Source organism: Antennarius striatus, chromosome 11 (assembly GCF_040054535.1).
Source record: "Antennarius striatus isolate MH-2024 chromosome 11, ASM4005453v1, whole genome shotgun sequence".
NCBI classification, from domain to species: Eukaryota; Metazoa; Chordata; class Actinopteri; order Lophiiformes; family Antennariidae; genus Antennarius; species Antennarius striatus.
This window is the reverse complement of record NC_090786.1, coordinates 18,292,439-18,319,364: the sequence shown is the minus strand read 5'-3', so window position 1 is coordinate 18,319,364 and position 26,926 is coordinate 18,292,439. Positions and strand designations below refer to the sequence as shown.

The 26,926-nt window shown below is 46.5% G+C and overlaps 1 protein-coding gene and 1 pseudogene across 1 annotated transcript; one reads left to right on the top strand and one right to left on the bottom strand.

Moving 5' to 3' along the window:
- LOC137604115 (uncharacterized) overlaps positions 1 to 26,546 on the top strand; it is a 359,372-nt pseudogene extending 332,826 nt beyond the window's left edge.
- npas4l (neuronal PAS domain protein 4 like) lies at positions 20,319 to 23,940 on the bottom strand. Its single transcript, XM_068327932.1, has 7 exons — positions 23,763 to 23,940; positions 23,430 to 23,575; positions 23,228 to 23,327; positions 22,222 to 22,483; positions 22,029 to 22,138; positions 21,679 to 21,814; positions 20,319 to 21,603 (listed from the first exon to the last, which is right to left on the bottom strand). Exons 1-7 carry the CDS (start codon positions 23,938 to 23,940, stop codon positions 20,319 to 20,321), a joined length of 2,217 nt encoding a protein of 738 aa, XP_068184033.1.
- Positions 26,547 to 26,926: the final 380 nt, after the last annotated feature.

The following is a 26,926-nucleotide window of genomic DNA, read 5'->3' as shown; positions in this document are numbered from 1 at the left end:
GTAACTGGGGAACCTGGCTACCTCCCTTTGAGTCAGACAACGCCACCTCCTGAGACTGGGCAGGAGGACCCACAAAACTTTTCCAAGTGTGGCTTGGCTGACACTATATCTTCCCCGCTGAGGGACAATTGATAAGAGGCGGGTATATATAGCTGTATTCAAAATTTATTGCTGCCCCTCAGACATAGTATCTTCTTCTTCTTCTTTTCCTTTCGGCTTTTCCCTTCAGGGGTCGCCACAGCGAATTAATTTCCTCCATCTAGTCCTGTCCTTTGAATCCTCTTCTCTCACACCAACTACCTTCATGTCTTCCCTCATTACATCCATAAACCTCCTCTTTGGTCTTCCTCTAGGCCTCCTGCCTGGGAGCTCAAAACTCGGCATCCTTCTACCAATATATTCACTATCTCTCCTCTGGACATGTCCAAACCATCTCAGTCTGGCCTCTCTGACTTTATCTCCAAAACCTCTAACATGTGCTGTTCCTCTGATGTACTCATTCCTGATCCTATCCTTCCTGGTCACTCCCACAGAGAACCTCAGCATCTTCATCTCTGCTACCTCCAGCTCTGTCTCCTGTCTTTTCTTCAGTGACACTGTCTCTAGACCAAACAACATCGCTGGTCTCACCACAGTTTTGTACACCTTTCCTTTCATTTTAGCTGAAACTCTTCTATCACACATCACAACTGACACTTTCCTCCACCTGTTCCATCCTGCCTGTACACGCTTCTTCACCTCTTTTCCATATTCTCCATTGCTCTGGACTGTTGACCCCAAGTACTTAAAATCCTCCACCTTCTTGATCTCTTCTCCCTGTAACCTCACTCTTCCACTTGGGTCCCTCTCATTCACACAAATGTACTCTGTCTTACTGCGGCTAACCTTCATTCCTCTCCTTTCCAGGACAAACCTCCACCTGTTCCCTGCTCTCACTACAGATCACAATTTCATCTGGAAACATCATAGTCCATGGAGATTCCTGTCTAACCTCGTCTGTCAGCCTGTCCATCACCATAGCGAACAAGAAGGGGCTCAGAGCTGATCCCTGATGCAGTCCCACCTCCACCTTGAACTCCTCTGTCACACCTACAGCACACCTCACCACTGTTTTACAGTCCTCATACATGTCCTGCACCGCTCTAACATACTTCTCTGCCTCTCCAGACTTCCTCATACAATACCACAGTTCCTCTCTGGACACCCTGTCACAAGCTTTCTCCAGATCTACAAAAACACAATGCAGCTCCCTCTGGCCTTCTCTGTACTTCTCTATCACCATCCACAAAGCAAATACTGCATCTGTAGTACTCCTTTTTTGGCATGAAGCCATACTGCTGCTCACAAATGTTCACTTCTGCCCTTAGTCTAGCTTCCACTACTCTCTCCCATAACTTCATTGTAAGGCTCATCAGCTTTATTCCTCTGTAGTTGCCACAACTCTGCACATCTCCCTTGTTCTTAAAAATGGGCACCAGCACACTTCTCCTCCATTCCTCAGGCATCTTCTCACTATCTAAGATCCTGTTGAACAACCCAGTCAGAAACTCTACTGCCACCTCTCCTAGACACTTCCATACCTCTACAGGGATATCATCAGGACCGACTGCCTTTCCACTCTTCATTCTCTTCAATGCCCTCCTCACTTCATCCTGACTAATCTTTGCTACATCCTGGTCCACAACAGTCAGCTCTTTTAGTCTTTGTTCTCTCTCATTTTCCACGTTCATCACTCTTCAAAGTACTCTTTCCATCTTCCCATCACACTACTGGCACCTGTCAATACACTTCCATCCCTATCCTCAATCACCCTAACCTGCTGCACGTCCTTCCCATCTCTATCTCTCTGTCTTGCCAACCGGTATAGATCAGTCTCTCCCTCCTTACTGTCCAACCTAGCATACAACTCATCATAAGCTTCTTGTTTGGCCTTTGCTACCTCTACCTTCACCTTACGCTGCATCTCCCTGTACTCCTGTCTACTCTCCTCAGTCCTCTCAGTGTCCCACTTCCTCTTGGCTAACCTCTTTCTCTGTATACACTCCTGTACATCCTCATTCAACCACCAAATCTCCTTATCTACTTTCCTTCCAGATGACACACCAAGTAATCTCTTACCTGTCTCCCTGATCACATTAGCTGTAGTTTTCCAGTCATCTGGAAGCACCTCCTGACCACCCAGAGCCTGTCTTAACTCCTTCCTAAAAGTCATGCAACACTCTTCCTTTTTCAGCTTCCACCATTTCGTCTTCTGCTCTGCCTTTGCCCTCTTGATCTTCCTCACCACCAGAGTCATCCTACACACCACCATCCTATGCTGTTTGGCTACACTCTCCCCTACCACTACTCTGCAGTCACTGATCTCTTTCAGGTTACACCGTCTACACAAGATGTAGTCTACCTGTGTGCTCCTACCGCCACTCTTATATATATACATCTCCTAATTGGACCCAAAACATGTGACCTGGCCGTTGAGTGGATGTGATGCAGCTGTGTTGTCTGCCTGCCTGTGTAGGTTCCCACACTATGCAATTGGGTCGAGCCCACCTTTCTCCTGATGAACGACTACGACGCCAGAGATCGGGCCTGTGCATTTACTGTGGTGAGGCCGGCCACTAAATTAGCACCTGCCCAAAATGACCAAAAGAGAGGGCCCATCAGTGAGGGGAGAGGTCATGGTGAGCCAAATCTCCTCTCGCCAGTCCAACTGCCCTGATCGCCTCTAAGTCCCGTTATCTCTCTTCTGGCTGAATGAGTCTGTTCCTGTTTTCTCGTTCATTACTCTGGTGCAGATGATAATTTCATTGATGCAGCCCTACTTCAGCAAGCCAATATTCCCAATGTATCAATTGAGGCACCTCGCAATGTTAATGCTTTAAATGGAGTCACCCTAGCCAAAATTACTCACCGCACTGTGCCCTTAACCCTCCTACTATCTGGGAATCATAGTGAAACTATACAACTTTTGGTTATCAGCTCCCCCCATGCCCCTGTTGTCCTTGGTCTTCCCTGGCTTAAGATCCATAACCTTCACATTGATTGGGCACTTAACAAGAAAGCCAGCTGGAGTATTTTTTGCCATTCCCATTGCCTCAACTCGGCTGTAACTTCCAATGTCCGACCCCCTACTCCCCCACTCAGTCCTCCAGATTTGTCTTTAGTTCCTGAGGATTATCACGATTTAGGAGAGGTTTTTAGTAAGCAATGGGCTCTGTCTTTACCCTCGCACAGACCATATGACTGTGCTATTGACTTGTTGCCTGGCGCCCCCTTGCCTTCAAGCCATCTGTACAAGTTATCACGCCCTGAAAGGGAAGCCATGGAGATCTATATCAAAAGACTCATTAACAGCTGGGTTAATTTGCCCATCATCATCTCCATTGGCTGCAGGATTCTTTTTTGTTGACAAGAAAGACAAATCATTGCACCCATGTATTGATTATCATGGATTAAATGAAATTACAGTGAAAAACAAGTATCCCCTGCCTCTCATAGACTCGGCTTTCCAGCCACTCCACCAGGCTACCATTTTCACCAAATTAGACCCCAGGAATGCACACCATCTTGTTCACATTAGGCCTGTAGATGAATGGAAAACGGCCTTTAACACACCTATTGGCCATTTTGAATATCAAGTTATGCCATTTGGGTTAACCAATGGCCCTGCGGTTTTTCAGACTTTAGTTAATGACGTTCTCAGGGACATGATCAACAAGTTTGTCTTTGTCTATTTAGACGACATCCTGATTTTTTCCAAAGACCTCCCGCAACATATTCAACATGTTAATCTAAACTTACCTGTCACCCTGGTTGTATCCGCACACTTTCATTTCACAACAAAGGTTTTGGTGGCCCACCATGAAGCAGGATACTCATTCCTTTGTTTCATCTTGTACTGTTTGTGCTCGCAGCAAGTCCTCTCATCAGCAGCCAGCTGGTCTCCTTCACCCACTCCCAATTCCCAGCAGGCCATGGTCTCACATCGCCATAGACTTTGTTACGGGTCTTCCTCCTTCAGAATGTAATACCTGTATACTTACCATAGTAGATCGATTCTCCAAGTCCGTGCATTTTTTACCCCTAACTAAATTACCTTCTGCTACAGAAACTGCTAACCTTCTTGTCAATAATGTATATAGGTTGCATGGAATTCCCCTTGACATAGTCTCTGATAGAGGACCTCAATTTACATCTCAAGTGTGGAAAGCTTTTTGCCTTGCTCTGGGAACATCTGTTAGTCTCTCTTCAGGTTACCATCCACAATCGAATGGAAAAGCTGAGCGGGTCAATCAGGACTTGGGGTCTGCCTTGCATTTTGTAACCTCGCGCCATCCATCCTCCTGGAGTACATACTTGCCATGGATTGAATACGCACACAACTCCCTTGTCTCTTCTGCTACTGGGATGTCCCCCTTCATGTCCTGTCTGGGCTTCCAATCGCCTCTGTTCCCTGACCAGGAGAGGGATGTCTCTGTACCCACTGTCAAAGCTCACCTCAAACGTTGCCGCCTCGTGTGGAAGGCCACTCAAGCTGCTCTACGCCGCACGGCAACTCGGAATCAAGAGCTTGCGGATAAGCGTCGTAAGCCAGCCCCTGCTTATAAACCTGGTCAGAAGGTGTTGCTTTCCTCTCGGGATCTTCCTCTCCAGGTGGAGTCACGTAAGCTGGCAATTTGTTGGCCCGTATGTCATTTAAAAAGTGATTAACCCTTCTGTGGTCCGCCTTAAGTTGCCATCCTCCCTAAATGTCCACCCTTAGTTCCATGTATCCCTACTCAAGCCTGTCTCTTGCAGCCCTCTGTGCCCCTCCATCTGTTCCCCCTCCGCCTCCCCGGTTGGTAGATGGGAATCCGGCCTTTACTTTCCGTCGCGTCCTGGACGTCTGGAGTAGGGGTAGGGGGTTCCAGTATCTGGTGGATTGGGAGGGATATGGTCCAGAGGAGCGTTACTGGATTCCACGGGGTCACATCCTTGATGTTTCACTCCTCCGTGACTTCTACAGGGCTTTTCCTAATAAACCTGGTTGGGCGCCTGGAGTCGCCCTCTAGAGGGGGGGATACTGTCACGCCCTGTGTTGGTGACTGCTCCAGCCTCTCCTCCTACTCCTGTGTTCAAAATGTGTGGGTGGGTGTGTGTGGGTGTGTGGGCGGAGTCGTCCTGGGAGCAGCTTCACTTTGATCCCATCTGCAATCAGCCGGCTTCTTAGACCCAGCTCTCCACGCAGACGGTGCCAGATTGTTGCTCCAGTTTGATGTTGGTGATTCTGGTCTCCCGGCTGCTGCTCCCTTTTCCCACACTCCCGCTGTGATCCTCCGCCCGCTGTTGTTTGAATAAACACACATTTTTGGATTTTTGGACTCTGGTGTCACTAATTGGGTTCTACTCTATAGTGTGCCGTAACAAGCAGAGCGCAATTGCGCAGGCGTGCAGCTTGGAGGGAACACTGGACGTGGGTGTTTAGAGTACGCATGGATCAAAGATGTTAAAACTGAACTCTGTCAACACTGAGAAAGATATTTCACTTTGAGGACACAAATATTGTGCAGCTCAAAAGACAAACTAGACAAAACAAGTTGATAAACTTTCCCAAAAACTTTTAGTACACACAAATTTGTTTATCATTAAAAGCTTCTACGGTATTTGATTTATTCCGTGGGTTCTTGTTATTGAGGTAAAGTAGGAAACTCCGGTCTCATTCTGTAAACAATCCTGCCTACATCCTGATCACCCCATAAGTGTGAAGACTTCCATAAATGGAACTGTTACCTTGGATGTGCGGGGGTGTGGAGGTTTGTGTGTGTGTGTGTGTGTGTGTATGTGTGTGTGTGTGTGTGTGTGTGTGTGTGTGTGTGTGTGTGTGTGTGATCAAATGTGTACAGACTTCAAGGGTGAGAAAAGATTAGATGAGTTCTGTGAGCTCTGTGTGTACTGGGATAGGGTTCAACTGTCTGCAAAGATTAAATGAGAGTATGATTAAAGTTGACTACTGTGAAGCTAGCAAAAATAGCAAATAGCGTTAGCAAATAACATGTGTATAATGTCTAAATCTCTTCAGAGTTTGTATGTCGGGAGTTTGTATGTATTTAGCTGGATTGATCACTTCAAATTGTCCGTATTGAGTCACTGCCGCCCCCAATTTGGTGAGGCAATATGGTGAGGCAGTGGCCTTGGTCAAGGGTGCCGAGGGCCTGTGGACACTAATATATGCATGTTACTAACATTAGAGCATGCCACTAATTTCCATTCAGGGATTAATTGCATATATAAAATAAAAAAATAAATAAAAAGTAAGAATAAGTGGTTGTTTGTCTATAAAATTGTGATAAGTACACCACTGCATAACTTTGTATCCTTTTTAAAGTTAAAGAAAATTTTAAAAAAAATATATAGATAGATAGATAGATACTTTATTAATCCCGGAGGAAATTGCATATATCCACTGCTCAGGCATTACATAACAAATAATACTGGATAAACACCAGGAGAAAAGGAAACACTGACATCACAGGACATACCACAAGACATACATTACACTAACAGACAGACACATGCAGCACTAACAGGACTTATATACTAAACTATAACTAAAATATAAACAGTATAAATTTTAAAAATATTACAGTATTAAAATATAAACAGTATAAAATAGAATCTAAACAGTATAAAATTGAATTAAAATATAAAACAGTATAAAAAATAAATAAATTATATATATATATATATATATATATATATATATATATATATATATATATATATATATATATATATATATATATATATATATATATATATATATATATATATACGGGTGGCGCAGTGGTTAGCGCTGCTGCCTCACAACACGGCAGACCCGGGTTCGACTCCCGCTCTGTGCGGAGTTCGCATGCTCTCCCCGTGTCTGCGTGGGTTCTCTCCGGGTTCTCCGGCTTCCTCCCACCTCCAAAAGCATGCGCTTCAGGTTGATTGGCCGGTCCCAAATTGACCATAGGAGTGTGTGTGTGTGAATGGTTGTTTGTTTGTTTCTATGTGGCTCCGCGGTACACTGGCGTCGTGCCCGGAGTGTCCCCCGCCTCACGCCCTGAGACTGCCAGGATAGGCACTGGCTACCCCGCGACCTGTGTTAGCGGATTAAGCGGGTTGGAAAATGAATGAATGAATATATATATATATATATATATATATATATAACAGTATAAAATTAAAATTAAATTAAATCCATTTTCAACCCCGTGCTGACCTCGCCACCTCCCCCCCGCTCCTCCTGAGAGAGTCATTGTACCCCCTGATGGCACGGGGCACGAAGGAGGACCTCAGCCTCTCTGTGGAGGCGCTGTGTGACAGCAGTCTGCCGTTGAAGGTGCTTCTCTGCTGGGAGAAGGTGGTGTGTAGGGGGTGCCTGGTGTTGTTCATGATGGCCTTAATTTTAGACATGGTCCTGCTCTCCAGAAGCATATCCACAGAGTCCAGGCTCAGCCCGACCACTGAGCCCGCTCTGCGGATGAGTCTGTTCAGACGGTCCATATCTCTTTTCCTGGCCCCCCACCCCAACACAAGATGGCGTATGACAGCACACTGGAGACTACGGACTGATAGAACATGAAAAGGAGCTTAGGACAGATGTTGAAGGAGGCCAGCCTCCTTAGGAAGTACATCCTGCTCTGCCCCTTCTTGTACACACAGTTGGAGTTGAGTGACCAGTCCAGTCTGCTGTCTAGCTGCAGTCCCAGGTACTTATAGTTTTCTACCACCTCCACCTCACTGCCTTTGATGATCACCGGCTGTGGAGAGGGAGGTGCCCGCCGGAAATCCAGAACCATCTCCTTTTTCTTGGAGACGTTGAGCTGGAGCTGGTTCTGTTGGCACCACTCCACGAAGTCAGCCACCAATGCCCTGTACCCCCCCTCATCACCCTCCCGGATACATGCCACTATCGCGGTGTCATCGGAGTACTTCTGTATGTGGCATGTATCCGAGTTGTGCTTGAAGTCTGATGTGTAGAGGGTGAAGAGAATGGGGGATAGAACGGTCCCCTGTGGTGCCCCCGTGCTGGTCACCATAGAAGACAAACAGTCCCCCATACGGACGTACTGGGGTCTGTCCGTTAGGTAGTCCGTAATCCAGCTCACGAGGTAGGGGTCCACAGCCATGGAGGTCAGTTTATCTTGCAGGAGCTGGGGCTGGATGGTGTTGAAGGCACTCGAAAAGTCGAAGAAGAGCACTCTGACGGCACAGCCCCCGGCGTCCAGGTAGGAGAGTGTGCGGTGGAGGAGGTACATGACAGCATCGTCAACCCCAACCTTGGCCTGATAGGCAAACTGGAGAGGGTCCATAGCACCCTGCACCTGTGGACGCATGAGCTCCAGGACCAGTCGCTCTAGGGTCTTCATTACGTGGGAGGTAAGAGCGACCGGTCGGTGGTCATTGAGCTCAGTAGGGCGTCCTTTCTTGGGTACAGGGACAATGCAGGAGGTCTTCCACAGTGACGGGACCCTCCCCAGCCGCAGACTGAGGTTGAACAATTGTTGCAGGGGGTCCCCTAGTTCCGAAGCACAGGCTCGGAGGAGTCTTGGGGAGACCTTATCTGGTCCAGCCGCCTTGTAGGGACGAAGCCTCCTCAGCGTTGTCGTCACCAGGTCTGCAGTGATGATGGTCTCGGTCGTGGTGGGAGCAGGAGGTTGTGGCGAGGTTGGAAGTCCAGTGGTTGAGGTGGGGCCGTTGAGCTTCGCAGTTCTTGGAGTGGGCTCGGGAGAAGTGGCAGGGATGGAAGGAGAGGAAGCACAGGAGGGGGGGGCATCAGTGGAGCGGTCTGTAGGGCCAGGAGAGGCCTGTAGGCCAGGAGAGGTCTGTAGGCCAGGAGAGGCCTGGGACGAGGAGCCGGGAGTGGTGGCGGAGCTGAACCGATTGAAAAAGCTGTTAAGTTCATTCGCTCGTTCAATATTCCCATCTACAGTGCTGCGCCCTTTCCCGTGTCCGGTGATGGTTCTCATCCCATTCCAGACCTCCCGCACTTGGTTGCGCCCCAGCTGCTTCTCCAGCTTCCTCCTGTACGCCTCCTTGGCCTCCCTCAGGCAGAGTCTCACTTCCTTCTGGGCCTTCCTCATCTCCTCCTCATTCTTGCTCCTGAACGCCCGCTTCTTCCTGTTCAGGACAGCCTTGACTTCCTTGGTTACCCATGGTTTGTTGTTGGGGTAACACCTGATTGTCCTGACAGGGGCCACGGTGTCCACACAGAAGTTCATGTAGTCTGTAAAACACTGAGCTGCCCCCTCAATGTCTTCCCCATGTGAGCCCACAATAACATCCCAGTCGGTGGTCTGGAAGCAGTCCCTCAGCATCTCCTCTGCTTCCGAGGACCACCTCCTGACCTGTTGTGTTGTTGCTGGCAGCCGTTTCACCAGCGGGATGTAGGTGGGCTGTAGGTACACTAGGTTATGGTCTGATTTACCTAGTGGAGGGAGGGGGGTGGCGGTGTATGCCTCCTTAGCATGAGTGTAGAACAGATCGATGGTTCTGTTCTTCCGTGTGGGACAGTCTACACACTGGACCATTGTGGGGAGAGATGAGTCCAAGGTGACGTGGTTAAAGTCACCGGTGATGATGACGAGCGCCTACGGGTGCCGGGTCTGAAGAGCAGAGGTGGTCCCACAGATGGTCTCTCGTGCCGTCTCAGGGTCCGCACGTGGAGGGATGTAGACGGCGAGGACAATAATGTGTGAGAATTCACGCGCCAGGTAGTAGGGTCTGATGCTAACAGCTGTTAGCTCCAGATCGCGGTTACACAGTGTTGATTTCACCGTCACATGTCCCGGATGGCACCATCTATCGTTGGTATAGATGATTAATCCACCTCCTTTCTTCTTACCGGCAGAGTTCGTGTCCCGGTCCGCTCGTACGGAGGAGAAGCCGGTTTGTCGGACGTTCGTGTCTGGCACATCGCCAGTTAGCCACGTCTCTGAGAACACCAACAAGCTGGTCTCCGGGTAGCGCTGCTCAGTCCTGCACAGCGCCGTCAGTTCGTCCAACTTGTTGGGTAGAGAGTTCACGTTCCCCATGATGACGGAGGGGACGGAGGGCTTGACTCTCCTCCGGTTAGCGGCTCTAGCCGTTAGTCTAGTCCTTTCAACTCTACCCGCTCGGCATCCGCGATATCTCCGTCGGAGCTCAGCGGGGATGAGATCGCGTGTTGCTGGGTCTCCTTTGACCCTCAGAGACATCAACTCCTCCCTGGAGTACACTAGCATATTACAATACATTATCTAATTTAACGTTAGAAAAATACACGCAGAAACATAGAAAAAAACGCAAAATTATGCAAACAAACTCGCTCTGAGCAGAGGAAACTGCAGCCTGCTCGTGCATGCGCAGAAGAGATCATATAGTACAATTTATAAGAAAGAATAATTTTATTAGCATTATTTATAGTCTATTACAGAAAAGATTTTGAGCGCATGAATTTGCCTGAAATTTAAAAAAAAAAACTTGTTTAAACTGGAACATTTTGGACCAATTTATTGCACCATTTGATACTGAAAAATTAAATCTTTTTCTTCTCCTTTCGGCTTTTCCCTTCAGGGTTCGCCCCAGCGAATCAGTTGCCTCCATATAACCCTGTCTTCTGCATCCTCTTCTCTCACACCAACTACCTGCATGTCCTCTTTCACAACATCCATAAACCTCCTCATTGGTCTTCCTCTAGGCCTCCTGCCTGGCAGTTCAAAACTCAGCATCCTTCCACCAATATATTCACTATCTCTCCTCTGGACATGTCCAAACCATCTCAGTCTGGCCTCTCTGACTTTATCTCCAAAACTTTTAACATGTGCTGTCCCTCTGATGTACTCATTCCTGATCCTATCCATCCTGGTTATTCCCAAAGAGAACCTCAGCATCTTCATCTCTGCTACCTCCAGCTCTGTTTCCTGTCTTTTCCTCAGTGACACTGTCATTAGACCAAACAACATCACTGGTCTCACCACAGTTTTGTACACTTTTCCTTTCATTTTAGCTGAAACTCTTCTATCACTCATCACACCTGACAGTTTTCTCCGCCCCTTCCATTCTGCCTTTACACACTTTTTCACCTCTTTTCCACACCCTCCATTGCTCTGGACTGTTGACCCTAAGTACTTAAAATCCTCCCCCTTCTTGATCTCTTCTCCCTGTAACCTCACTCTTCCGCTTGGGTCCCTCTCATTCACACACATGTTGTCAGGTCCGAGACAGGAGCGGAGACCAGGTGCATCTGAACTAAAGCCTTTAATACAGCAAAGGCACATGAGGGAAGCATGGGAAAGATCGGTGCACAAGTCCAGGGAAACACAGCGGAACGGGCGGCGTGCAGACACGGGAGGATACAGACAGGACTTACGGGGAAACAGGCAGGCAGGCAGATGTACAAGTCCAAGAGGCAGAGTTCGTTGTCGGGGACAAAGCAGAGTTCTAATACGGGTCCAGGCAGGCAGGTCGGGGTCCAAAAACAATCCGGGGTCAAGTTAGGAGTCAGGATGAACTGGCGACAAACAAGGCATCTACACAAAGGATCTGACGCTGGGTCCGTGTTCAAGCCAGTTCTTAGTAGTCCATGATCAGGGGTAAAACGGTGGCAGGTGTGTCTGGGATGATTGGACGCAGGTGTGGGATCTGTGCCGCGGGAAACCCAGCGCGAGTCTGGGGGCAGACCCCGAGCTGGGTCGTGACAGAACCCCCCCCCTCTGGGATAGAGTCTTTTCGCTGAACGAATATATTCCAGATTTTTATGATCTGTCCATGTCAGGAACGGGACGGAAGCGCCCTCCAGCAAGTGACGCCATTCCTCCAGAGCCAGTTTTACCGCCATCAGTTCTCGGTTCCCGATGTCGTAGTTTCACTCAGCTGGCGACAATCAACAGGAGAAAAATGCACAGGGGTGAAGCTGCCCGTCCTCTGCTGACCTCTGGGACAACACCACTCCCACTCCCACATCAGAAGCGTCCACCTCCATGACGAACTGGCGTTCAGAGTCTGGCATGCGGAGGATGGGCGCAGAGGAGAAATGGGTCCGGAGAGCGTTAAACGCCCTATCAGCCGCAGGGGTCCAGGAAAATAGCTGTCTGGTACTGGTGAGGAGGGGAGAGAGGGGCTGCAATGGAACTGTAATCCCGGATAAAGCGTCTATAGAATTTCGCAAACCCCAGGAACTGCTGGGGCTTCTTACGGGTATCCGGAACTGGCCAAGACGTCAGTACAGAGATCTTGGCTGGGAGACTGCCGGTGCATTTGTAAGTCCAAATGGCATCACAAGGTATTAGTAATGTCCACTGGGGGTGTTGAACCCGTCTTCCACTCGTCCCCCTCTGGACCGAGTGGTAGGCGTTGCGTAAATCCAATTTTGTGAAGATCGTGGCCCCCTCGAGGAGTTCAAAAGCTGAGGAAAGCAGAGGAAGAGGGTACCGGTTCTTGACCGTGATCTCGTTCAGTCCCTGGTAATCGATGCAGGGACGGAGTGAACCATCTTTCTTCCCCACGAAGAAAAAACCAGCACCAGCGGGGGAGGACGATGGCCGGATGATGCCTGCAGCCAAGGAGTCATTGATATAGTCCTCCATAGACCTCCTTTCAGGGGCGGAGAGGGAGTACAGGCGGCCCCTGGGTGGAGTGGAACCAGGAAGCAGGTCAATGGCACAGTTGTAGGGCCGGTGTGGGGGCAGAGAGGAAGCCTTGGCTTTGTTGAACACCTCTCTTAAGTCATGATAAACCTCAGGGACATTGGAGATATCGGGGGGTGGTCCAGCTGGAGGTCTGCAAGAGTCTGGTATTGCTGCCTTTAAACATGTCCGGTGGCAGTCTTTACTCCACTCCAGAATGGAGCCCGTTACCCAGTCTATACGGTGATTGTGCCGGCGGAGCCAGGGGTACCCGAGAATAATAGCCTGGCCAGGCGACCAAAGCAGATGAAACTGAATGGCCTCCTGGTGATTTCCAGGAATGGACATCTGGACCGGTGCGGTGACATGGGTGATGGTGCCCAGGGGGTGACCGTCCAGTGCCCGGGTAGGAACAGGAGTGGGTAGAGGCTGGCATTTCAGATTCCACTGGCGGGCCAGCTCATAGTCCATAATGTTCGCCTTGGCCCCGGAGTCCACCAGGATGGAGAGGCTGTGAAGCTTATCAGGGAGGTGAATGCGGACCTGGACGAGGGGCGTGCGGGGGTTAAATGTCTGGGAGGGTCGAGTTGTAACTGAGCTCATCTGGACCCCTCCTACTGCTGGTGAGCTCTGGCTTTTAACAGACATGTCGCTACTCGATGCCCCCCCCCCCCCCCCCCTCCGCAGTACAGACACAGGTTGGCAGTGAACCGGTGTTGAAGCTCCGCAGCGCTGAGTGAGGACCGGCCCACTTCCATGGGTTCATCTGGTCTCTCGGCAGGTTCGGGTGTGGCAGTGCCGGGTGCACTGGATCGGCGAGTGCTGGGGAGCACAGGGATCTGGCGCCCTCTCTCCCGTCGACGACCCTGGACCCGCTGATCGATCCGCGTCGCCAAGGCAATGGCTCCGTTGAGAGTGGTCTGGGGTTCGTGGGAGACCAGCTCGTCTTTAATATAATCCGCCAGACTGTGGTAAAAAGCGTCCACCAGCGCCTCATTATTCCACGAACTGCTCGTTGCTAAAGTTCGGAAATTAATGGCATGATCCACCACCGTGCTTCGCCCCTGACGAACAGACATGAGTTCTCTGGATGCCTCCGCCGTCGAAGACCCGAGATCAAACACCTTGATTATCTCCACCAAGAGCAGATGGAAGGAGGAGCAGGCGGGAGACTGACGCTCGTACTCAGCTGTCGCCCAGAGTTGGGCACGTCCTGTGAGGTGGGTGATGACGTAGGCCACCCGCGTTGGTTCAGAGGCAAAAGTCCGAGGTTGAAGGTCAAATAAAAGTCTACAGTTTGTTGGAAAGGGGCGGAGTCGAGCAGGATCTCCGTCAAACCTTTCGGGGTTGCCCACATGCAGCTCCGATGATGCAGCAGGGAGATACCCGGGGAGCGTGGGCATGGCGCCGGGGAAAAGCCCCGAGGCAGCAGAGGCGCTGGGCGCGGTCTGCGTCGGAGACTCCCGCTGCAGCAGAGTCTGGATCTGGTCTTCTGGCATTGGACCTGCTGGAGCAGCGCAGACATCACAGTGGAGACTTGGTCCAGGTGACCCTCGGCGCACAGAAGGCGGTCCTCTGCGGAGGGTTCAGATGCTGGCTCCATTCTGGTCAGATCCTTCTGTCAGGTCTGAGACAGGAGCAGAAACCAGGTGCGTCTGAACTAATACAGCAAAGGCACACGAGGGAAGCATGGGAAAGACCGGTGCACTAGTCCAGGGAAACAGAGCAGAACAGGCGGCGTGCAGACATGAGAGGATACAGACAGGACTTACAGGGAAAGAGGCAGGCAGGCAGAGGTACAAGTCCAAGAGGCAGAGTTCATGGTTGGGGACAAAGCAGAGTTCTTATACGGGTCCAGGGAGGCAGGTCGGGGTCCAAAAACAATCCGGGGTCAAGGTAGGAGTCAGGATGGACTGCCGACAAACAAAGCATCTACACAGAGGATCTGACGCTGGGTCTGTGTTCAAGCCAGGTCTTAATAGTCCGTGATCAGGGGTAAAACTGTGGCAGGTGTGTCTGGGATGATTGGCCGCGGGAAACCCAGCACGAGGCTGGGGGCGGACCCCGAGCTGGGTCGTGACACATGTACTCTTTTCTACTGTGGCTAACATTCATTTCTCTCCTTTCTAGGACAAACTTCCACCTCTCTCACAATGTCACCTGCAAACATCATAGTCCATGGAGATTCCTGTCTAACCTCGTCTGTCAGTCTGTCCATCACCATAGCGAACAAGAAGGGGTTGAGAGCTGATCCCTGATGCAGTCCCACCTCCACTTTGAACTCCTCTGTGTCACACCTAAAGCACACCTCACTATTGTTTTACATTCTTCATACATGTCCTGCTCCGCTCTAACACACTTCTCTGCCATTCCAGACTTCCTCATACAATACCACAGTTCCTCTCTGGGCACCCTGTCACAAGCTTTCTCCAGATCTACCAAAACACAATGCAGCTCCCTCTGGCCTTCTCTGTACTTCTCTATTTACATCCTCAAAGCAAATACTGTATCTGTAAGTACTCTTTTTTGTCGAGAAACCATACTGCTGGTCACAAGTGCTCACTTCTGCACTTAGTCTAGCTTCAACTACTCTCTCCCATAACGTCATTGCATGGCTCATCAGCTTTATTCCTCTTTAGTTGCCACAACTCTGTATGTCTCCCTTTTTCTTAAAAATGGGCACCAGCACACTTCTCCTCCGTTCCTCAGGCATCTTCTCACTATCTAAGATCCTGTTGAACAACCCAGTCAGAAACTCTACTGCCACCTCTCGTAGACACTTCCATCCTCCCACAGGTATATCATCAGGAAAGAGTGCCTTGCCACTCTTCATTCTCTTTAATGCCTCCCTCACTTCATCTTGACTAACCTTTGCTACTTCCTGGTCCACAACAGCCACCTCTTCTAGTCTTTGTTCTCTCTCATTTTCCTTGTTATCAACTCTTCCAAGTACTCTTTCCATCTTCCCATGACACTACTGGCACCTGTCAATACACTTCCATCCCTATCCTCAATCACCCTAACCTGCTGCACGTCCTTCCCATCTCTGTCTATCTGTCTTGTCAACCTGTATAGATCAGTTTCTCCCTCGTTACTGTCCAACCTAGTATACAACTCATCATAAGCCCCTTGTTTGGCCTTTGCTACCTCTATTTTCACCTTACGCTGCATCTCCCTGTATTCCTGTCTACTGTCCTCAGTCCTCTCAGTGTCCCACTTCCCCACTTCTTCTTGGCTGACCTCTTTCTCTGTATACACTCCTGTACCTCCTCATTCCACCACCAAGTCTCCTCATCTATTTTCCTTCCAGATGACACACCAAGTACTCTCCTACCTGTCTCCCTGGTCACATTAGCTGTAGTTATTCAGTCATCTGAAAGCACCTCCTGACCACCCACTGTCTTGCGAACTCCTTCCTAAAACTCATGCAACACTTCCTTTTTCAGCTTAATAATAATAATAAAAATAATAAATCTTTATTGTCCACCGGGGTGGAAATTCATCTTTGGCTCACCAGACTTACAGACAAGACATTTAAGACACAATACAGCAGTGAGGATCACACCATAGAAAGATAAGACAACAGCACTAAGAAGAGATAGTCCAACATTAAAAAAACCTGATTCATCATCATCATTATCATCATCATCATCATCACCATCATTACCACCATTACCATCATCCTCTGCTCTGCCTCTGCTCTCGTCATCTTCCTCACCACCAGAGTCATCCTACACACTACCATCCTATGCTGTTTGGCTACACTATCACCTACCACTACTTTGCAGTCACTGATCTCCTTCAGATTACACTGTCTACACAAAATATAGTCTACCTGTGTGCCCCTACCTCCACTCTTGTACTTCACCCCCATGTCCCTGCCTCTTCTGGAAGAAAGTATTCACTACAGCCATTTCCATCCTTTCTGCAAAGTCAACCACCATCTGTCCTTCCGCATTCCTCTCCTGGATACCTAACCTGCCCACCAACTCTTCATCACCTCTGTTTCCTTCACCAACATGTCCATTGATGTCTGCACCAATGACAACTGTCCAATTTCTAGGTATGCTCTGCATCACTTCATCAAAGTCCAACCAGAATGTTTCCTTCTCCTCCAGTTCACATCCTACCTGTGGAGCATACCCACTAACAACATTGAACATGTGGTGGAATGTTTTTAATACATTAAAATAATACAATAAAATAATATAAAAAAATAATATCATTTCATAGAACCAAAGATCTGGATTGTTGTGTGTGTATCTCAAATCATTCAGTGCTTGGGAAGATGGCACCAGGATGTCTCGAGGTCATGAAGATTCTGCACAAACATAATCTACTGTTTTACCGTGTTTGGAAATGCTTGCGTAACTGTCGGTAACTTTGAATAATTTTGTCTGCAATAGATATGTCCTCACGGGGTTCGCATGACTGATTATGTTGTGTCATCAGACAGCAGACATTTTTTTTCTAGAGGTCATGATGTACTTACTGAAAACACGTAAAGAACTGATTGAAAGCAGATGAGCCGAGGTTAATATCTCCCTTAGTCACGCTTTTAGAGTATAAATGATGTGTGATCCTTTCATATCTTGGTACTTGAACACCGCTACAGCTCTTGTCTGTAAGTTTTCCTGTACCCAGAATATTCTGTAATAACACTTCGAAGGATTGTCCAGAGATCTCATTTTAATAAGATTATTTGTTGAACTTGTCTGTCTATATCATTGATGATATTATTGTACTGCTACTCAACCTATGCATGATTTGAATTGACAAATAAATATCCTGTATTTATACACTGTGTCCCGTCCTAAGAAAAACGAAACCCCCACCACAACATCACACCTTCGATTTCTAGCTTCAGACTCATCACTCTATGTGACACTTTTTTTTACCTCCAGGACATTCCTAACAAACTCCTCTTTCAAGATAACTTCTGCTCCATTTCTCTTCCTATCTACACCATGATAGAAAAACTTGAACCCTCCTAAACTTCTTACCTATACGGTGTGTCCTGGACTCCCGACATACAGTATGTCTACCTTCCTCCTCCTCCTGCATCACGTCAACCAACTCTCTACCTTTTCCTGTCATAGCTCCAACTTTCAACGCCCCAACTCTCATTCTTATACTCTTCGCATTCCTCTTCTTTCTCTTCCTACGAAAACACTTTCCTCCTCTCCTTCTTCGACCAACAGTAGTCCAATTTCCACCGGCACCCTGAAGGTGAACAGCGCGGATGGCGGTTGTTGTTAACCCAGGCCTCGACCGATCACGTATGGAAGTCACAGATTTGATTTGCATGTGTGATTTGGCAAACGTTTTACATTGGATGCCCTTCCTGACACAACCCTCTGTATTTGTTCAGGCTTGGGACCGGCACAATAAGACACTGGCTTGTGCCCTCTTGCGGCTACATTAATCACACGCATTGCACCGCAAGACCAGAGAAGCACTCAAGCCATGAATGAGGGACCCCCTAGCACCCTTAGCGGGAGCCCCTCCACTATTTGAGAAGCGCTGATTTAAACTCACATCACGTGAATTTAAATGTAGGGAGACAAAAGGCCACCCGTGACTAATGACACATTAACCCATAAAGTGAATGTTTCCCTTTTTGTCTGTATGAAAATGTTTGTCCTGTTTTCTTTTGTAAGTGATTATAGCCTTTGAATCACAACATATTTATACTTTCTGAACACAAACATGTGTACCTAACATAACTCTGTACATAAACAGCCACTGATCTACTAAACCAGACACATCGCCGTGACTAATCTCATGATAATGTTGTAGCAGCTGGAGGAACCTGTCTTTACTGCTGTGTTGTGGACCAATGGGATTTTCTGGAGCATCTTTGTGTGTTGGTGAAATGAAAATCTGAAAAGGTTCATTCTGTCTGCTTGTTGTGGACAATATCTCCATCTGGAGTAGCTGCAGGTGTGCTGACACCCAGCATTCCTGCTCATGTTGACTGACTCATGAACACTGGAGCCCAACAGATGTGGAGAATTATGGGAACTTTTATTACCATCATATCCTTCACCAAACATCACTCTTAATTAGCTCTCCAAAGATAAGGATAGGTATCTGGACTGTTTGTTCCTGGACGGACTGAATGATGTCCTTTCTGTGTCATCTCCACACGCCTTCTCCTCTTCTTCTCAAGCTACTTTCTAAATCAGTGGAGTGCTGACATACGTTTGTGTCAGCAGGAAGCTGCTGGAGCTATCACTCCATCTAGTGGCAGCTTGAGCTGGTGTGGCTGCTCAGCATCTCATTCACTGGTCTGGCAGCATGACGGTTGCGTCCCATGACCTTTTCTGTCCCTCACTTCAGGGGTTGGTGCATTCAGGAGGAGGGTTTATACTCAGCTCACATTCACCAGCAGACAGATTTATGAATACGAACGTTTCTCCTTAAATATCCCACAGACAACCAGCTGTTGCAGGACTTATGTGACTATATTTAATATACAACTTGGATGGCACAAATTAATCTTTTTGTCCTGTTTCATTAAGCCATATATTCCTACCGGTTTGGAATGATAAAGTTTAATGTGCTTCTGATTTCTGTTTAAATACATTCATGAGGTTTCAAACAAGATCTCTGTTTTCATTGTGAAAGTCAGAGAGGGAGGACTGGTGTCAACAAGAGTTTGTAGAAAGAGGCCACATACTGTCAGAACTATACCAATAGGACACTATGAGTCCTCACTAGTTTTATTCACAGTTTATAACATGTGTAGGTATAACACAAGTATTCAAAAACAGGATGAGTACCATAAAAAAAGAGGAATGAGCAAAATAAGATTCACAGCAAAGTGAAGAAAACGATTTAAACCAGATTAAGAAAGTATGACGTGATTATGGTCAGAATAAATGTAAATAATGAGATTTAACACATGGACTGGGTTTAGATGTACCATTGAGATAGACGTTTCACAACAGTTTATATTTACTGTTACTGGCACACTGAGAAAAAAATAATACACTACGAACAAATGAGGAATGAAAATATTTTTTCTTAGTAAAACAACGACTGGGTGTGTCTCCCCAGTTCAAGGCACCTAAAACCAAGTGGCTGAAATGGCTCTTTTTAATAAGGAATGGTTTTTGTGTTTAAGCTAATTCAGGTGTCTCTGAAATCTAGACAATGTTCTTTTAATTCAGAATGTCTCATACATAATATACATGTAGCATTGACTTTGATAAAATGCTCAGTAGTATACTGTCATAACTCAGCATAATAAGAAAAATGTACCTACATTGTCAGTAAGTTATTTTTAAAAGTACCCTTTTCATAAAATATAAGACATCAGCACAATGATAAAACACCATTTGGCAGCAGTGATGAGAAATGAAGTAAAAGATTTAGTCTTAATCTACTTTAGATTTTTTTTCTCTGATGGGAAATTATTCATTTGTGGAAACAGTTTCTCAGCAAAGATGTTGTTAAAGTCTTTTTGTTCTCACTCTTCTTTGAATCCATTCTAGGAAGATTGCCTTGACAATATGTCATACAAGTGGTGGCGCACTAAGTCACAGACTTATTTCATTACAGCTTTTTCTCTGCAAGTCCATCTGAAAGGAGACAGAAAGCAACGTTGATGAAATGAAAAGTCAGTTTGCGCTGCTGACGGTGAACACACCAGCAGTAAATCATCCAAACTGCATCATTTGGCAGACGTTACCTTGTTGAAGGCCACTTAGTATATAGTGGTTGAGTTGAGTCAGTGTGTTGGTTGTGGTCTCCCAACAGCAATCCAAAGTCATCCATGACTGTGAACAGCTCTGCAGTCAGGAGGTCCTCTGGGATGGTGAGGGAGAGACCGAGGGGTATCTCTTGCAGCTCCCAAGGTTGAGACCCATTCCTGCTGCATGAAAAGGCCTGCTGGGAGCTGAGTGATGTAACATCAGGGATGGACATGCTGCCTTTCCTGGTGGCCATGTCCAGGTCTTTCAGGATGCTGCTGAACACATTGCCATCAAGGATCACGTCACACTTTGGAAGAAAGACTGAGGAGAGGGAAGAAGGGTTATGGGGCCAGTCACAGGCTGAGGAAGGGAGTCCAACAGTTTGGGCCACATTCTGAGGTGGGTTCAAGGAGTGCGTTGTGGTAAAGCTGCTGGCCAAGGAAGAGATCTGCTGGGCCAGTGTGCTGATCTCTGCCTGTTCCCTGTTGCTGTACTGGTTAGGCTCAGTGGGTATGGGAGATTGGTTGAGGGTAAGAAGACTGGAGTGCCTGGGTAACACATAGTGTGGAACGTGATGTGCTTGGTCAAGGCTGCTCCCCTGTGGCTGATTGAGAAGGCATAAGTCATCGTGATGAAGAACACAGTCTTCTGGGATCTCACATGTGTTGGACACAGACAGACAGTCTGGAACAGATCTAACATCAGATGTGCCTGCTTGGAAATTGCAGGTGGGAGCTGAGGAGGAGACTGGAGAGTGAACGCTGAGTGTGCTGAAAGCTACCTGGTCAAAAGTTTGTTCAACCACATCAGAGAGGGAGTGTGAAGGTGAACGGTGACAAGCGTGTCCTGTCTCTGGGTGGGAGTAATAGACAGGTGAGCCCTCAGGGGAGGACAATAGCTGATCTGTGTATCCCTGCACATCAATTAAGTGGTCACAGGTGAAATCCTCCTGCTGAAGAGGGGATCTGGAGGAGGTCGGGCTGAAGGGAGGGTTGTAGAGAGCAGAGCTGTCACCCGAGGGAGCAGGAGAGCTATGGTTTTGGCGAGAGTTGCTGGGTACATGATATAGGTCTGGCTCGGACTCCCTCCTGGCTCTTGGTCCTGGCGGCTCCTCGCTTTGGCTGTTAGAAGTCCGCTGCCTTTTAAAGCATTTAACATTATTGTAGCTCTGTGCGTGCAGCACCTGTTGACCTGAAACACTAGAGGAAGTTGCCAGAGACAATGGTCTGAAGGCATTGCTGCTGATTTTCGTCTGAATATATTTGGCCTCAGTTTCACTACAAAAAAGGAACAATGATTTTCACTTAATATTTCTCAGTTTAGGTCTATATGAACAGTGAATTTTGCAGTACCTAATGATGAAGTTTGTGCAGCGTAAGCCCTGGACTTCCGAGTCCTTGTTAGCTTGAATGTAGATCCAGGTCCATGACAGATCTTTGCACTGGAGTCGTAGCACCATCTCTACCTGGAACCCTTCGTCTGCCTGAACTGGACAGGACAGAGAAGAAGTATTTTTGGTTTGATATCATTTTGCATACAAGTTGATGGCATTTACACGATAACATCTTATCTCCTTCCATACATAGTCTTTCTTGCATTTCTTTCTTTGCATTGGAACACAGTCTTGACTATCATTGCAGCTGGCTCACATTCAACTATTAATTCAACATTCAAGTTGTTCTGCGATGGACTTAACACTTACTCAAATTTGTATGAGAAGCTGCACTCGAAGACAGATCTTCAGGATGGACAAGACTGTACCATGATCGACCAATTAGATCTTCTGCCGAATACCCCAAAAAATACAAAACACTGAAAAAGAAGGGTGAGATTTTTTAACAGGAACCAGTGCAGGAACATTTGGACTAGCTCAAGGGGGAGGTCACTGGATGTACCTGTCGGATGGCTGAGTGAAGGTCATATCCATTCTGTGGGCACTGTTAAATGTGCTAGAGCAATGGGAGTCTGAGCTTTGTAGCTGGTTGACAGTGGGGGTACAGAGGGCCACAAACAGAGGCTGGTTGGTGATGCAGGTTGTAGAGGAGAATGGACTAGGCTGAGGGAAAGTCTGGAACCTCCCCCGGACCATCATGGAGCAACTCCCATGTTGCATTTTGAATGTCTTGGAGGTTTGCATACAACATACAAAGCTCCTCTCTGAAAATACAGTCTCAGTTTAGCCTTCATGACAGAGGACAAGGGCCACAGTGGAAAATTACTTCAAAACCAAATTAAAGATGAAATATCATTTAGGAAATTTAGGAAAATCAATACTTTTCTGAAAAAACAGCAAAATACTAATACATTTGAAAATTTCAGGTTACATAATAGATGGTAAATATCAGAAAACTGCTGCTAGTTTCAAAATAAGGAATAGGAAGGATTTTGTAAAACAATCCTTCAGTTTATCTTTTAAGCACCAGGACTTTGAAAAGGTTCTTGAAGGAAGTGGATCTGTTCAGAAGAAAATACCAGGCCGCCTTGAAGGGCATTGGTTTTTTGTTGAGGAGGAGATGGCAGGTTGTTGACTGCAGGACTATAGCTGGTTGTATCCCTGTGCTATAATGACTGCTCTCAATGTTACAAAGGTCTTCTTGTAATACTTTGACTTTTATCTTGCAGATTTACAAATTGTTTGTTGTAATATCTCAGATTTTATATTTTAAAACTTCACATATTTTCTCAATGCGACAACAATATTTCTTGCCAAAGAATAATAATATGAATTTTTTAAAAAATATTTTATGTTGTGAAAGAAAACATATTAGTGGTCTTTAATATTTGGGAAATAAGACAGAACAATATTACAAACCAGAAACACCAGGCTCCCATTCTCTAAAGCTAATCTTTCATAATTGAGCATGTTGCAATTTTGAAAGGAAAAAAAAGTCTTTTCAATACCTGATGATGTCTTATTTTCAATGTCCAGGTTCGATTGAACAATAGCGATGTCAGAACTTTCCACCATGTCATAGAATGTGTCTCCTTGAAGGACATCTACCTGGAAAAAATCAGGTTTTATTAGTGGCTGCAACAGATCCAATTCCGTTGTGACACACATCAAACAGCAAAGACCCCCAAATATGTCCACGATGACACTCACCATGGAAAGACCAAGATATTCAACTATATTTTCTGACACATACACCAGCCTCCCCTGGGCAGTGGTGACCAGAATGAAGCCCTGTAGGGCTGGAAGAAAGGCCTCACATGGCAGAGAGCAGTGCGATCGCTGCTCGGCTGGGAGTCCTAAGAGAGAAAGACACAGTTTAGCACTTCACACTCTCGGCTTCTCACCAGTTTGTCAAAGGTTTTGTCTTTGATTAAGCCCCTGTTGTGCAGCAAACTCATTCCCATTTCATCTGACAACGATGCAAGCTGAATGCAAATCAGATGTTCAGAGCACTGGAACTGGAACAAAACAGTGAATACTTACCTTTGAAGAAAACCAACTTCCTGATGTAGGTGCAGATGACAGCCATGGAGTGCAGGTAAGAGAGTCGCTCCTGGTCCTCTAGGGCCATGGGCAGCAGAGCTCGCATGTTCTTGATCTCATGATTGATGTGGTCCCGTCGAGCTTTGGAGGCTCCTTTGGTGCATCTGTGAGAAACCATGATCCCTGAATTTAGTTTAGAAGAACTGGAGAGACTACAACTAGAGAGCTCAAGTTTGGCTTACTGCCACAATTTTCAGAAGCAGTGTGAAATCATCGTCTTCCCAGACAAACGTGTAAAAAGCAAAGTCAAAGACAAAACAGTGATCGTCTGGACTGATTTTGCTGACGCTGACTTTAATTCTTGTGGTTCCTATGGAAACTACTGATGAGAGGCTGCTGTTGCTGAAGCAGGGGTGAGTGCTCTCAACACACTGTGTGTGACCAGTGTGTCTGGACCCATCCACACAGAGCCGGGGAGTTTTATAGCTGCCAGGGCTTGAGTGTGGGCGTCACACACCAAAGGAGGTTGGGCTTCGGCTCCCTTCATCTTTCTCCTTTTAGAGTGGACCCCTAGAGTGCGGTGCCCCACGTTACAGGTAAACGAAAAGGATTTACAACACAGCAACATCTCTATTCATGTAGCTCTGTCAATACAACAGTGTTTCCCACTTCATGATGAATTCCTAGAGGCATTAGTTTGATTCTGCAGCATATCAACCTCACTGGGGCTCGTCTAAGGACTGCATGTAGTGGAACCTCAGTGTGGACAGATCAGTACTTATCACGCACCAACTGGATTAAGTTCTCCTGGGTGTTTCCACTCTAGGCAGCAGACCTGGGTCTAAACTTTCTGAAAGTTGTTAGTCGTGCCCCCAGAGAAGGGGCAGAAATTCACATAATTGACCTGAACTTTGCAGAGTGAACTATGATCCTCATGTAGATGATGAGAGCAGTCACGTTACATCAGCAGCCCTTGCACCAAATTGGCATTTTGACGCTGTTAAGTAGCACCTACTGTAAAACATACACAGGTTTGGAGCTGCGTGGCTAGAAAGGTGTAAAAAAATAAAATAAAAAATCAGTCTTTAATTTAAAAAAACACAATTCGAGTTAAAGATAATTTAATATATCATCAGTTGACCAGAAGGCCAAATGAGCTGCCTTCTGCTCCTACCTTCACAGGCTGTGTGACGAGTCCGGCCCGCGTGGGTCCCGCTCTTCATAAGCTACAGCCCGACACCTCCATCCACCTCAGCTAGGGGAAATGGTGTATAACGGGATAAGGGTACACGTGGTGCAGTCATAACAGTCGAAAACTGGCTTTTCAGACTCGACACTAATTCAGCGACATTTAGCAACAAACTCTTGATTGATGGAGATGAAATGTCAGAATTCACCTCACAATTATTGTATTTAAATATGTGATGCACCAGACTGGTACACCACCGGGAAGCATGATTTAATTTGGGTCCTTCCATCAACAGTACTGACGGCTGTAAGGGTTTTTTTTCTGTTGTTCACACCACATTTAAGTAAACCATAGTAAATGGTATTTTTGTTGTTTTTGTTTAGGTGTGTTGATATGATCAACTACAGATAACGTGAAGTAACGTAACTATTTAAATATTAATTCTCTGTAGTTAGTATTTCCTGAATTTCATAAAGTCTTTTAAAAAATACGACTGAATAAAATGAAAAAAGACTTTCTTTACATTGATCCTGACAGGTAACAAGATCTTATCTCCCCACCTATATATTTGAATAAGCTCACTTGAAAAAGTCTCACACGGTCATGCTGTCACCAACTCCACCCACTACCTGTCAATCAAGTGCCCAACCAATCACGGTGCATCTGCCAGAAGGAATCACATGAACAATGTGACATAAGGCATCTGCTGTGTTAGGAGAAGAAATAACTATACATGGAGGTCCCAGTTAACATAATTTTAGAGTCTAAAATATGTTCCAAAAATTTTCATGTTTTTGAGCAGAGTCAAAACAGCAGGAACAAGACAGGAAAAGGCACCAAATTCTGAGTGAAACTCTGACTGAGAAGAAAGGATTGCATCAAAAAAAGAGAAATACTGCTTAGCCAGAGACAATGAATGTTCAGCACAAAAGGAAAATCGCGAAGCAAAAGAAAGGTGGGGTATACATAAAGTATGCTATACATTCAGTGGGTTTAAGCCTATCAGCCAATAAGCATTTTACCATTTTTATTTACTATCTATCTGGCTCCATAGAACAAGGTAGCTATTTATTATTTTCATATGTTTGGTACGAAATTTGATATTATTGTTTTATCGTGGAATTTCCATGGGTTCCCACTAGTACAGTATATTATTCACTCATCATTTTAAAGGGAACCAGAAACTAAAGCTGTGTGTAAATGCAGTTCATTACGGTCCAGCAGGGAGTGTGTTCTTCTGATAATATGATAGAAAATTGAAAACCCACACCTTTTCATTCTCTTCTGTGTCACAAAATGAGCTTCACATTTGATGAAAGAAAAAAATACCTAAAAATGGAGAAACATATGTATTTACAGTCTTTGCAAACACATATATTATTGAAGTGTATCACCCACCCATGGTCCTTCAATCCGAGGAAGCAGGATTTCTGGTGACCCATCGGGTTTTAAAGAGTAGAACAGGAGGCAGAAGCTTCAGCTATCTGGCTCCTTTACTCTGGAACGAACTCCCAGCCTCAGTCCGGGGGGCAGACATTCTCAGCTTATTTAAGAGTAGACTGAAAACCCTCTTCTTTGATAGAGCCTACAATTAGAAATAACACAGACCCCACTAGATATGCTGCTATAGGCTTAGGATGCTGAGGGTATCTTTCTCCATTTCTCCTGTTAAAGGGAGATACTCTGGAGCTCCTGTCACTTCTCCTTCCCTTTCTTTATCTTTCTATGCCCCTAGAAGTTATTACTACTGTCAAATCACACTCTTTGTCTGCACGATACTACCACTGTCTTTGTGCCTCTATTCCACAGGTGGAGAACGCGGATGGAAGACAGGATATCCAAAGGACTGGAAATCCCGCCCCCCATTCAGCGACAACGCACTATGGACATTAAACTCAAACTGGCCTATTTGCCAATCTCTCACTCTCCCTCTGTCTCTTTTACTTGTCCTATCTCTTTCCCCAATGTATTTCTC

Excerpts from the sequence above, each read along its gene's own strand:
- npas4l (XM_068327932.1), bottom strand. The coding sequence starts at position 23,940 with ATGGTTTCTCACAGATGCACCAAAGGAGCCTCCAAAGCTCGACGGGAC. Across the intron at positions 23,328-23,429 it reads AATATCTTGGTCTTTCCATG|GTAGATGTCCTTCAAGGAGA; the intron begins GTGAGTGTCATC and ends GATTTTTTCCAG. Across the intron at positions 21,604-21,678 it reads TGCACAAACTTCATCATTAG|TGAAACTGAGGCCAAATATA; the intron begins GTACTGCAAAAT and ends CCTTTTTTGTAG.